This window comes from Phalangium opilio, unplaced genomic scaffold (genome assembly GCF_054372755.1).
Source record: "Phalangium opilio isolate 3A_F unplaced genomic scaffold, DU_Popi_V2 ptg000082l_1, whole genome shotgun sequence".
NCBI classification, from domain to species: domain Eukaryota; kingdom Metazoa; phylum Arthropoda; class Arachnida; order Opiliones; family Phalangiidae; genus Phalangium; species Phalangium opilio.
In genome coordinates this window covers 17,994,667-18,009,071 of record NW_028324189.1, presented here as the reverse complement: position 1 = coordinate 18,009,071, position 14,405 = coordinate 17,994,667, and the positions used below count along the sequence as shown (strand labels likewise).

Here is a 14,405-nt window from a genome sequence, read left to right as displayed (position 1 = left end):
AACAGGGTTCTGCTGTACTGGGTGCCAGGGCATAGCGGTTATTATGGCAATGAGCAAGCCGATAGATTTGCGAAAAGGGGTGCGGAGGCCAAGCTCTTGGGGCCGGAGCCGGCCGTCCCCATCCCCTACAGGCACGTCAAACGGTGTCTGCATGACAGGTTGACTGTCATACAAAATCAGCTCTGGCACAGCATGGAGGGCCAGAGACAGACAAAGTTGTTTGTCGATGGTCCCTGCAGGTCTCGTGCTAGGGACCTAATTTCGCTCGGCAGATGGGATATTAGGCTGGCCACCGGTCTTTTGACCGGGCATTGCCGGCTTAATAGGCACCTCCATCTGATGGGTTTTGCCGACGACCCTCTCTGTAGGTCGTGTCAGGAGATGGAAGAAACATCCGCCCACGTACTTTGCGAGTGCGACTACTTCGCCTCGCTTAGATTAGAATATTTTGATTCACACACCCTGGAACCCTCGAGGGTCTCCTCTCTCACGGTGGAGCGAATTCTTCGCTACGCTGCAGCTACAGGCCTATTCAAGGCCTGATTACGAGGATGCACAATATGCCTTTGGCATCGGTGCTAGGGCGCGTACCCTCCTCATCAACAATAATAATAATAATAATAGATTTGAAAACGGTCTGAAATGTAAGCCCCATTTTTAAAGTGGACGCCAATTTTTGTTTCATTAAGAAAAACAAAGTTTAAGTATTGTTTTTAATAGTTTTTTTAATAGTTTTAAGTACCTGCTCCGAATTACGTGGTTTACCTTTAAACTGTGGAACTTAAGACTTTTTTGCTTGGGTTAAGTAATAAAGAAAGTCATTTTAGGACTTGCGTCGTTTTTCTGCAGGTAATCAAATTGGTAGGGCAAATAGCTAGCTTAATTGTCATTATAACTATTGCGCCTCCAACTAATTTAGTTGCGAAGTACAGATTAAACTTAATTAAACAAAATAAGCAATTAAAGATAATTACCAATTATAGGTAATTAAATTTTTACACGAGTCTAAACTATAACATCTGTTTGTGTACAAGTCTACGGAATCTGTTTAAGCGCAGACCTACAGAATATTTTTGTGCAAAGGGGTATAAAATCTCTTTGTGCAGAGGCGTATGCAATCTTTTTGTGCACAGGTCAGTGGAATATTTTTGTTTCCAGGTCTATGGAATCTTTTCATGCACAGGCCTATGGAATATTGTTTTACATAGGTCTACGGAATGTTTTTGTGCAAATCTGCATGGAATCCTTTTGAGTATAGGAGTATGGAATCTTCTGTGCACAGGTCTGTGGAATTTTTTGTTCATGGGTCTATGGTATATTTATGTGCACAAGTTTGAAGAATCTTTATGTGCACAAGTCTGAAGAATCTTTATGTGCACACAAGTCTGAATAATCATTATGTGCACACAAGTCTGAAAAATCTTTATTTGCACAGGTCTATGACTTCTGTTTGTGCACAGGTCTAAAACATCTGTTTGTACACCAGACTAAAACATCAGTTTGTGCACAAGTCTATTCCATCTGTTTGTGCACAAGTCTAAAGCATCTGTTTCTGCATAAGTGTAAATCATCTGTTTGTGATCAAGTCTATAACACCTGTTTGTGAGCAATTCTATAACACCTGTTTGTGATCAATTCTATAACACCTGCTTGTGAACAAGTCTATAACACCTGCTTGTGAACAAGTCTATAACACCTGTGTGTGAACATGTCTATAACATCTCTTTGTGCACAAGTCTATAACATCTGTTTATTCACAAGTCTATGATATCTGTTTGTGCACACGCGAGTGACTTCTGTCTGAGCAAGGGTCTACGGAATATTTTTGAGCACGGGTCTACGTATTATTTTTGTGCAAATGGGTATGGAATCTTTTTGAGCACAAGGGTTTGAAATCTGTTTGAGCATAGGGGCATTGAAAATGTTTATGCATAACTCTATGGAATCTGATGTGCACAAGTTACGAAATATTTTTATGCATTGGTGTACGGAATATTTTTATTTGCACAATTGTACGGAATATTTTTGTGCACAGGTGTACAAACTGTTTCTGTTCACAGGTGTACGGAATATTTTTGTGCATAGGTGTATGGAATATTATGGTGAAAATGGATACCGAATATTTTTGTGCATAGGTGTATGGAATATTATGGTGAAAATGGATACCGAATATTTTTGTGCACAGGTGTACGTGATATTTTTGTGCACAGGTGAATGTGATATTTTTGTACAAATGGGTAAGGCACATTTTTGAGCATAGGGATATGGAATGTTTTTGTGCAGAGGTCCATGGAATTTTTTTGTGTACAGGTATATGGAATGTTTTTGTGTACAGGTATATGACTCATGTTTGTGTACAGGTATATGACTCATGTTTGTGCACAAATCTATAGAATGTTTTTTACACCGGTCTAGGACATATGATTGTGCACAAGTCTATGGCATCAGTTTGTGCAAAAGTCTAAGGGATGTGTTTTTGCACAAATATTTGACATCTATTTTTGCACAAATATTTGACATCTATTTTTGCACAAGTCTATGGTATCTGTGTGTACAGGTCTACAAAATATGTTTGTGCACAAGTCTGAAGAATCTTTATGTGCACAAGTCTACGGAATCTCTTGTTCAAATGTCGATGACATTTCTTTTTGAGGAAGTCTATGAAATCAGTTTTTTACACAAGCATATGACATCTGTTTGTGCACAAGTCTATAACATCGGATTTTGCAAAATTGTGTGACTTCTGTTTGTGTACAAGTCTAAGGAATCTATTTGTGCACGAGTCCCTTTGTGCGCAAATCTATGGAATCTGTTTATGCGCTAGTCTACGGCATCTGCTTGTGCACGGGTCTAGGGAAAATGTTTGTGCAAATGGGTGTGGAATATTTTTGAGCATATAGGGGTATGGAATGTTTCTGAACAGGTCCAAGGCATGTTTTTGTGCACAGGCCCATGGAATATTTTTGTACACAGGTCTATGTCACATGTTTATACAAAAGCCAATAGAATATTTTGTGCATAGGTCAATGGAATCTTTTTGTGCACAGAACAGTTTTAAGAAATATTTTGTGCGCAGGTCTAGGGAATATTTCTGTGCAAATGGTTATGGAATAGTTTTGTGCTATGGGTATGAAATCTTTATGTACACAGGTCTATGGAATCTTTAGCGCGCAGGTCTAAGGAATCTTTATGTGCACAAGCATATATAATGTTTTGTGCACAGTTTCATGAAATCTTTTGTGCACATATCCATGAAATCTTTTGTGCACATCTCCATGAAATCGTTTGTGCACAGGTCTATGGAAACTTGATGTGCACAGGTCTATGGAAACTCTATGTGCACAAGTCTATAGAATGTTTTTTGTGCACAGGTCTATGACTTCCGTTTGTGCACAAAACTGTGGAATCTGGTTTGAACATGTCTATGATATCTGTTGTGCACAAGTCTGTGACTTCCACTTGTGTACAAGTCTACGCAATTTGTTTGTGCACATGGCTACGGAATCTGTGCACAGATCTCCGGAATCTGTTTGTACACAGGCCTACGGCATCTGTTTGTGCACAGGTTTACGGAATCTGTTTCTTTACAGGTCTACGGCATCAGTTTGTGCACAGGCCTACGGCATATTTTTTTGAGCACAGGTCTAGGGAATCTTTTGTGCACAGTTTTATGGAATCTCTTTGGGCACAGTTTTATGGAATCTCTTCGGGCACAGGTCTATAGAATATTTTTGTGCACAGGTCTATGGAATCGTTTTGTGCAAATGGGTATGAAACAGGTCTATGACTCCTGTTTGTAAACAAGTCTAAGACTTCTGTTTGTGCACAACCCTGTGACTTCCGTTTGTGTCCAAGTATCCGGAATCTGTTTGTGCACATGTCTACGGTATCTGTTTGTGCACAGGTCTACGGAATATTTTTGTGCACAAGCCTACTGAATCGCTTTGTGCAGAGGCCTAAGAAATCTGTCTTTGCAAAGGCCACTGCATCTGTTTGTGCACAGGTCTAAAGAACATTTTTCTGCAAATGGATACGGGATATTTTTGTGCAAATGGATATGCAGTATTTTTGTGCACTGGTGTACGAGATATTCTTGAGCATATTTTTGAGCATAGGGGTATGGAATGTTTTTGTGCAGAGGTCCATGGAATCTTTTTGTGTACAGGTATATAACATCTCTTTTTGCACAAGTTTATGGCATCTGTTTGTGCGCAAGTCTAAGACATCATTTTGTGCGCAAGTCTATGACATCAGTTTGTGCTCAATTCTAAGGGATCTGTTTGTGCACAATTCTAAGGGATCTGTTTGTGCACAAGTCTACGGGATCTGTTTGTACAAAATTATAGGACATGTGTTTTCACAAGCCTATGTTATCTACGAAATATGTTTGTGCACTCAGGGTGACCACAAATAACCTTGTAATAGTTATAGGAAAATAGGAAATTTACAATTGATTTACAGGAAATTATAGGAGACTAGCTGTTACCCGCGGTATCGCTTGAGTGTAGAAAGAACTTCCATCAAGTATGGGTACATTTTACTGATTCGACTAATATTTTTGTAGCATCCTAGGAGCGAAGGCACTCGGCGTCGCCCATCAGCTCGTCGGGACATTTTTTATTACTTCACGCAGACATTCTATAAAGAAAGGTTTTTAAATATCTGGCCGCCATTTAAAATGATGGCAACAAATCGATCCCGAAAGACCAAGACCCGTCTATAGGTTAAAAGAATCCAGTGTACTAAATATTTGTGAAATCGGTTGAAACTCACGGACTTTCTTACAAAGAGAAGATTTGTTACATTTCTGGGCGCCATTTATGAAGATGGCGGCGGATTGGAAAAATCTTTCTTAGTACGCGCCTACTACTTACGAGTAACGTTCCTCCAAATTTTCAGCCTTCTGGGGCCAGCGGTTTGGGCTGGGCGATGATTATCAGTCAGTCTGTCAGTCAGTCAGGACTTTGATTTATATAGATATAGGTGTATAATTAAAAAAACAGGAAAAGACAAGAGAACTACTCTTGAAAAAATAGCAAAATATATGTTGCAAATGCTTTGAAAGTAATAAGACAAGATTTACAAAGGAGCTTTGGTTTAATAATAACCATAATTTCGTAAGATATGTTACATAAATTTGTCACTGGAAACTGAGAGCTTGTCTCGAAGTGACGTAAATGAAACGTCATAGATTCTCGTAAAGCGACGCCTGATGAGGCCCTGTCAAAGGCTTAGTACAGACTAAATAGGAAGATGGAGTAGAGAATCGTGTGTAGTCAATTCTCGCGTCGTTCTCGAACTAGCTCTCATTAAGTCTCTAGCATTTCGAAATATAGGAAGTGTCATACTTATGGAACGTAATCTTAGAAACATATGCTATAGCTTTAAAACATCACAGACTTCCCTGACAAATATTTTTAGAGGCTTCCATAGCTTTGGTGATATATAACAAAACCAAAAGTGAGAGCGCACAAAATATCTACAATTTCAAAAATAGGAAAATATAGGAAAATTATCGAAATTATAGGAACTAATAGGAAGACATCCGAAAATAGGAAAAATTATAAAGTTTAGGAAATGTGGTCACCCAGCGCAGGTCTATGGAATATGTTTGTGCACAGGTGTATAGATTGTTTTTGTACACAGGTCTACGTAATAATTTTTTAGCCTGAGTCTTCGGAATCTATTTGTATTATTGCATCCACTGTGCTTTGCACGTGAAAACGACGGGAAGGCAATTTGAGTTGGACTGGGCGTTGAAGCAATCAAGATAAATACTTCTATAATAGATGGTTAGGGCCTTGTTAGTTCAAACGTGGTAACTAATATACGCGCAACACCACAAGACTTAATGGAGCGCCTGCTTTTCAGTATACGTTTTAAAATACTAGTTTCTAAACAGTTTTAATTCATATTAAGACTGAAGTGACAGATATTAATAAAAACTGTCTTTGTACACAAAGACGCGAAAAAGTAAAAGATAAGTGTAGAAAAATTAATTGTTTGAAGTAACAGATATTCAAATTTTCATTTTTGAAGACGTGATTATAAAACATCAATTATTTGAAAAAATTTCTTATCTTAGTTTTTTTCACAAAAATTTCAGAGAAACTACCTTGATACTACTGTTTATTTTCGAGAAACATTTGCTTCGAGGAAGTTCAAATACTCGGATATCTGAAAATAGAGCTACAAGTATTTATTTCTATATTTTAAAATTGAAAATATTGCGAACCGAAAATTACATTCGCCCTTTGACTGTGATGTAGTTATTAGTGTCAAAAGGATCTGTAGCTTGATCGTGATCTTTTGAGAAATATACAAGAAGTCAATTTTTGAAACCTTGAAAACTTTAAAATAAACGAACACGTTAAGCATACGTTTTCTATTTTTAAAATGATGCACATGTTTAAGGATAAAATATTTTACTTAAGGAATTTTGGTGAAAAAAACTAAGATAAGAAATTTTTTCAAATAATTGATGTTTTATAATCACGTCTTCAAAAATGAAAATTTGAATATCTGTTACTTCAAACAATTAATTTTCTACACTTACCTCTTACTTTTTCGCGTCTTTGTGTACAAAGACAGTTTTTATTAATTTAACCTGGACGTGTTATGGATTTCAACATATAACAACAAGTTAAATGATCATGTGCCATTCATTTTCACGCGTTTAAAGATAATATTATGATATTTATTAGTAACAACAACGTGATCTTCACTGTTGGTAAACGTGAATAAGACGGCTTTTAGAGGGGACATCGTAATACCGTACACCGCTTTTAGACGTGTAAATCACCAGTTTTGGGTACCTGAGAATCGTTGGGTACGCTTGCTATCCACGTTACGAACACTAAATTACCTTACATTATTTTCACGTTAATTTTGAATGCAAATATTGTTTACATATTTAATAAAAAAAAAACATTTTGTTTTGTTAACGTGAATAAGACGGTGTTTAGAGGTGACATGATATGGACTTTTTACACGTTCATAATTAGGTTTACCGTACACCGCTTTTAGACGTGTAAATCACGGGTTTTTGCTACCTGGGTTGATTAATATCAAGGTATCAAAGAAAAAGTATTTAATTTTAATTTGGAATTTCAATTTAAATGTATCCCAGTTTCTTAAATACCGATTGAGAGTCCGTCAATCAACGTTGCTACCTCCAGTCTCTACCAAAAGATTTAAATTTCAGACCTTCTCTAATGAGGAACTCAATTAACGAGATTTACAAACTGACATCATCCTTAAATTAAGTTATCATTTTAAAAACTATGCTACTCAACTATATCTGAAAAGGTATTGAAGGCTAAAATAACGTTACTATGAATAAATCAAATAAAAAATCTTTAACTTCAGCTTTTCCATAAAATGAACATTAAGATAATTAGGGATAATACCTAGTTTACAGACTAAGAGGATTCATTGCATTTACACAGTGATTCCTGGGCTTCAATTCTTACACAAGGAGGCCTGACTCACTGGGTGAGTCTAAAGCTGGGTCTCCTTACGTAAATTTAATATGAAAAATTTAAGGCTCCAAGTTGCTCAACGATAATTACAAAATTAAATCAACAACTCAACGATAACAGGAGTATTAAATGTATGTAAAAACTAAACTCTGACTAATGTCACTAATGTCAAAACAAATAAACACGAACTTGTTTGGAGCGTGAGGCTTTTCGAAGCAGCGGACTTCAACTGTTACTTTTGTTTTTATGGCCAAGAAGAAGTTTTGACAACTTCGAACATTAATCTCCGAGGTCACTCGCTCTACGGTACAAGCAATGCGCTCGACGGCCACCTTTTGCCGTAAGAATCAAAGCTCCAATAGGTCTGACTATTCCAGAAAAAGTCGTTTAATTATTTCGTTGTCAGACTTTCACAACTTTGGAGATTTATTTCGCGAAAACGTAAGTGCTCGAATCAGGCGAGGTGGTTTGATTTCGCGAAGTAAAAAGTTCTGTTTCGTTTCAATGTGCGCGGGACAGTCGCGAGATGTGCAGTACTCTTTAAAAAACTATTTACCAATTAAGGAAGATTTGGTGATTGAAAGTTTACTCCATTACGCATATGATTTCATCACCGATGGTCAAAAATTACTTTGGAGTTTCAAGAGCTTAAGAAAATCGATGGGAAATTATCCGACCTCGTGTTACTCGACTGGGGCTATCAAAGGTTTTGGCAATTATTATTACGTTTTTGGTGACTGTGAGGAGGAGCAACCAGTTTCCTTAACTATGGCGAGAATGTACATGAACTTTGCTAAATTCGTACATGCGAGTAAATCTCCCACTTTTAAACACCCTGACATTAGTTTTCATTTGATTAATTTCGCAACGCAATTAATTGCTTCCGGAACCCCAGGAAACTATGCCAAAATAAAGTTAAAACGAATCAGTTATTGGCCGCCAACCGTTTAATATGGAACGTCCTGCTTTCTTTGAGTGAAAGTTACTCCAATGTGCCGCGTTTGGAATTGGTAGTTTCTTCAAACAGAAAATTAAACTTAGCTGAATCGTACAGTTTCGCGTCTAAATTGTTTTTAGAGGTGCAAGTGGTCCACTATGCTTTGTTCCAAACGCCACGTCTGTCCTTTAAAAGTCACATCAGAGACAATTTATTTCCCATTTACTTATTGATTGATGGACATTTAAAAAATGTCCTGCAAGTTCTTGAGTTAACCGATAATGAAGCTATGGAAAGGGAACAAGAGACTCCGAGTGGTTTTTGGTCGCTATTTTCTATCGCCGTACGCAATACGCTTAACACTATCAAACTAAAGGTTTTATTTAATTCATTCGCGTTTCTAAGTGAACATAAAAGGAAAAATATCAATCAGAGACTGCGTCCCCTTGTAAGCCTTTTGCGGAATTTATATAATTTCGTTTGAATGAAAATATGAAAAAAATTACCAAAAAAAGTGGAAGGAAACGCGAGTGATAAAGATTTTCTCATTGCATTAACTGGACTTTGCAAATAGACGTCTATTTTGCATTCGATTAATTGATTGCTTATCAAAGTTAGGCGGAATTAAGCAAATACACCCATTTCGGCAGTTTATCACACTACCACTTACGTCCAAAATAATATATATACTTTAATTTGTTAAATGGACCTTTTGATTCAAATTTAAACTGATAGAATATGTAACTTTATTAAGAAAATTCAAATAATACTATTCTTTAGGGATTCGAAACTCCTCTTTTGCTAATCAAAGGCCAATTGCGATATCAAAAGAATCCGTGGGCCCGTCAAAATATACATAGATTGAAGTTTCGTAAGTAAGCTTTTTGTGGCAAAAGTCTTTGAAAAGTTATTTCATTTTTCGCGCCTTTTTATTTCAACCAATCAGTACGGCGCACGGGATATGACGTCACGAATATTATTACGGGCTTCTACGCGACACCAGACAGTCAGCGCGCGTGGTCACGTGGTCAGCCCTTTGATCTTCCTTGGAATTTGTAGCCTTCATACGCATTTTGATGGTAGATTTTTGTTACGTTACGTTTGTGAAAAAAGGTGTTTGGCTTCATTTATTTAAGGGTATGTGTTTATTTTTTATTTTAACTTTTTTAATTGATCTGAACTCAGTTAAATGTTTTTATGAAATAGGATCGATATGGATAAAGAAGAGGCCAAACGCTTAGAAATTTTTGATGGTGATAAACGAAAAGCGGCGCAACATATGAAATTGACAATCGAAGATTTTGAGAAGCTGATAAAATCAGGCGCCAATGACGATGATGAATCTGCTAAAAGCAGAAATATATTACTTTACACGAAGTTCACTTCTCCCTACCTCGCGCCGGCCATCATCTATGAAGTATTTTTACAGGCTAGAAACGGTACCGTTCCTCCCGAACAGCGAGGCAGAGAGGTGAAAATAAAAACACTAGCGTCGCGTAGTGAGAAAAATGTGCTTTTCTTACAATCGTATCATGGTTGTATCTTATGCAGCGGCTTCTCACTTGCGCGAAATACAGTTGAATCCCGCCGTTTCTAGGAAACGTCAGATTATCTTGGCAGTGGCCATTTATCATAGTTCTTTCTCGAGAGGAAAAAGTTTTCTCTTCGCGACTAGCGCGCGTCGGGAGGCGGAAAAAATTCACGCCTCTACACTCTTGCAAAGTTTTTTTTTCGGGTTTTCTCTTCATAGATGATGTCCACGGTACTAACCATTATTGAAGTGAACTTCGTGTAAGGTTATATATTTCTGCTAAAAGTAGAAATAACGTTTTTCCTTCCGATGAAGATTTACCCGAACGAAAACGAAAAACGTTTCCTTCCGATGAAGATTTTCCCGAACGAAAACGAAAAAAGCTTACTCTAAAGACGAAGATGATCTATTAATAAAATTGCTTGTTGAAAAATACCAGGAAGGTAATGAGTACGTTTTTGGTAAGTGTATTGAAAAATTACTAAAGAATGTAATAGTTTTAAACATTTGTGGATTTTAATTTTTTTTATTAGGTCAAACTGTATACGACAGTATTAAGAAGTATTTCCGTAATAGGACGAAATTATCACTTTGGACGAGGGGAACATAACAGTTTAAACCAAAAATATTGGCAGCAATAGAAAAATTGGAAAAACAAATCCCCGCAGGTATGTCTCTTTATCTTATAATTTTTATGAATTAGAATTTACCTTTGATTTTTTTCGGTTGAGACCAGTGAAAGACCCCCAACTGTATTAACGCGTTTTACGTTAGCGCCAGTTACGGTTTATTTATATTGCTTTTCGTTAGTTGTTGTTTTTGGTATCGTTACGTTAAGTTTGATTTAGCAGTTTCTTTTCAGAAAGGTAGGGGTGTGTCTTTTTATTACCATAATTTAAGAAATTTCTTTTTTATCTTTACAAGAAGCGGAAGGCGCACCAAAAGACGAAAAAGAAGGAAGATCCACGAAAGGAATGCCCTATAGTATGTGTTTATATTATTTTCACGTTTCAAAAGAAAGCTTCTTTTGCGCACATTAATTTCAATTTTTAAGGTGCAGAAAGCGCTGCAATACCCGAAGGGAAAATGAGCCAAGAAGAAAAGGGACTAGCGGGTCTTAAAGAAAAATCCAGGAAAGGAACGTACTCTAGTATTTTTTAATTATTATATTTAACTCTGATAAATTTAGACGGTTGTTATTATTTGGAATTATGTTTCTTTGGAGAATTAGTGATTTCAATTAAATTTAATTTTCAGAAAGTGAGGCTCCAACTTCTAAACACACCAACATTGAAGATTACGTCTCTAAACCATCTACTTCAAAGGAGCACGAAGGGACAAAGACGGACAAAAAATGAAAGTTTAGTAAACCATCTACTTCAAAGGGGCACGTCGAGACAGAGACGAAGCCAAAACTAATGTAAATACTACTATTCATTTATTTGCTTCGCGTCCAAGTGGAAACCCTTATTTTAACGTACTTTTTAATCATTAACACCAATCAGACAAAATTTACTTATATATACCGGAACCGAAGATCCACACCTTACTTTAAACATGCCACCCTATTCAAATTTATGCGAAATGCGTCAAAAATGCTCAGATTTGATAAAATCCATTCATACAGACAAGACTTTGGAAAAACCTAGCTACGATACATCCCAAATATATTCTTTATCGAAAGCCATGAAAAGTGGTTCTCAATTGTTTGGTATTAACTCCCAAATAATTTAAGTTAACTATTTTTTAAATGTCCATTTTAGTCTTCACAGAAACGAGGCGCTTGATAAAAGAAAAAGAAGTATCCGAGGTTGAGACACCGCACATTAATTGTGTCGATTCCATGACGGTAAGAATGGACAAACATATTCAAACATTCGTCGAAAGAGAAGTTCAAGAGGAAGGCATCATCTGAGTCTGTATCTTGGGGTTACGTTAATGATTCTAATGTAGTCGTTATTACCAGTCCCATTAATCGCATTTGTGGCACGAGAGATCAAATTAGTCATTGTGAAACAAAACTGGCCGTGGTAAATAATTTTTCCCCGTCACGTATTGCCTATAATTTCACTATTTCGATTAATCTTTCCAGGATGGTAATCTTCCTAAACGTCCATTTCCGCTAAACGAAAAATCATTTAAGGTATTGACTGAAAAATCTACATTAGACCTTGTTTGGGAGATGTGGAAAAAGTACGGCGTTTACGTCAAAATTGACGAATCAATGTTGAAAAATACGCAGCTTTTTGCTTCAAAGTACAACCAGTTCCAATCAATTACTAAGGAACTTTCCACTTTGGTAAACTGGCTTATTATTTAACTTTTCCAGATTGTAATTTACTCATTCTCAACTTTGTTTCCTTTTTTCTCTCTAATTTAGATTTCAACGTACCAAGAGTCCTTTGTTGAAATCGAAGAATCTTTACAAAAATATCTGTGCTTGGATGAATTGAAACTCAAAATGTCAAAGATCAAATTTGCAAGTATTCTACCGGAGTCGTTCTGGAAGGTCCCGCGGAATAAGTCAACTTCGCGTCCAAGTATATGGAATCTCAAGTTATTATTGTTAAGGATGAAACCCTCAAGTTTGCGGAAAACTTGGATAGATCAAAATAGGGCAAGTATAACTTTTATAGCTCTATGAATTTGTTTATAACTTCGAAACGTTTCCGTTTATTAGAATACAACCTTTTTCTCGAAGAACATAACACTAAACAATACCAAAGTGCGTCCCCTGAAAAGTCTTTCGTGGAATCCATTCTTGAAAAGGTAGAATATATTGCGTTTAAGTTTTTAAAAAAATGAGTGTTAAATTGCGCAAAATTTCATTATGTCAATTTAATTAATATATTAATATACACAAGGGTCGCGGCTGGATAAATTATTTCAGGCTATTACACGCGATACACCGTTGTTCCTAAGGAAGAAAGTGATATGGTAACGAAAGGAATCAGCTTTGTGGTTTCGTAAGTTTGATTTTTTCTTTTTTTCGCAACTTTCTCATAACCTCGAATCATGTTTTTTCAGCCTGGCCATTTAGCGACTATTCCATATTCACTTAGCGAGAAAATCCTTCAAATCATGTCTCCATCCGGAACCCTGAACTTTGTCTTTCAAAAAGGAAGAAATACGGTGTTTATGTTGAGATAGAGAAAGAGCGACTGTTCTCTACTACCCTCGTTGCTTTAAAATACAACGCTTAAAACTTAATCACAAAACAATTCTCCGTCTTGGTATTGAAGCTTTTCCTTAACATTTATTTATAATTTAACACTTAAATAAACGCTTTATTTTAGGTCTCCACCTTTCAAGAGGCGTTTATCGAAATCGAAGAGTCCTTGCAAAATTATCTCTCACTAGACGACCTTAATTCCAATGTCGACAATGTAAAATTTACTTTAAAAGAACGGTGTGACGCTAACTGGCGGTGGCGAAGAGTTTGAAGTCGCTAAAACGTTTATCGAGTCCCAACTAAATTTAGTTGTTAAGGCTGAAACCCTTAACTTTTCCAACAATTTTGACCGATCGAACAAAGGTGAAAGTCTACGTTTTAAAATCGAATTTATTTCCTCAGATCTCAACCTCATCCTCGAGGGAATTAATTCGAATATTTACTTCAGACAAAATCCGTCGTCTCAAACGTCGTTCGTGGATCACATTATAAACAAAGTACGATTTTTCCTCTAATCATTTGTACAGCAACCTTAGAAAATACTTTATGAATGTTCTCGAGCCTTAGACTTGTGATTCCCCAAGAAATCGAGCGTTAGGCTTAGCTCTGCATTGTTGATCACCAACAATTAGAGCGTAAGGTATCAATCTTCAACAAATAGAGCGTTAGTCTTGGCTCAGCGTCATTAATCTTCAACAAATAGAGCGTTAGGCATAGCTCAGCATCTTGAATCTCCAACAATTAGAGCATTAGGCTAAGCTCAGCGTCATTAATCCCCATATAGTGGGATGGCGTAGCGGTTGGCGCTTTCGCCTCGCATCAAAAGGGTCCCCTGGGTTCGGTCCCGGACAGTGGCAGTGGGTGAAAACACAGGGGACAAGCCCTTCTGCGTTGAGTTTGCAAGTTCTCTCCGCACTTATTAAAGTAGTTTTCCTCCGATGCCTAACCCGGTTTCTCCATTCCATCGAAACTTCTTGAGGTTAATGTTAATAAATAGTGTAGGGCGATGTCAGTTAGCTGTGGCATAGGGGGTAGCCAGCACCCCTCTATACATTTTAAAGGGACCCACCTGTAAATAAGCCTTAGGCTTAGTGTGCACATCCCTTCGTAGAAAAAGCTTTAATTATTATTATTATTAACAATTAGAGCTTTAGTCTTAGCTCCGTGTCTTCAAATCTAATTACGACATTTTTTTAAAAAGGTGGCCGAAGGCGTAAACCTACCAGACAACTAGAGCTATAATCCCCTCTATTGAACCCGAACAAATTATGGAAAAAAACAGTC

At 36.9% G+C, this 14,405-nt stretch overlaps 1 protein-coding gene and 1 long non-coding RNA gene across 2 annotated transcripts; both read left to right on the top strand.

Moving 5' to 3' along the window:
• The first annotated feature begins 9,513 nt into the window (after positions 1 to 9,513).
• Positions 9,514 to 10,065, top strand: LOC149653529 (uncharacterized). Its single transcript, XM_089847138.1, has 2 exons — positions 9,514 to 9,555; positions 9,625 to 10,065. The coding sequence occupies exon 2, from the start codon at positions 9,632 to 9,634 to the stop codon at positions 10,013 to 10,015; it is 384 nt and encodes a 127-aa protein (XP_089703264.1). The 5' UTR covers positions 9,514 to 9,555; positions 9,625 to 9,631; the 3' UTR covers positions 10,016 to 10,065.
• Positions 10,066 to 12,596: 2,531 nt separating this feature from the next.
• Positions 12,597 to 13,430, top strand: LOC149653528 (uncharacterized). Its single transcript, XR_016370903.1, has 4 exons — positions 12,597 to 12,718; positions 12,814 to 12,915; positions 12,977 to 13,182; positions 13,246 to 13,430. It is a non-coding gene; the product is annotated as an uncharacterized LOC149653528 (long non-coding RNA).
• Positions 13,431 to 14,405: the final 975 nt, after the last annotated feature.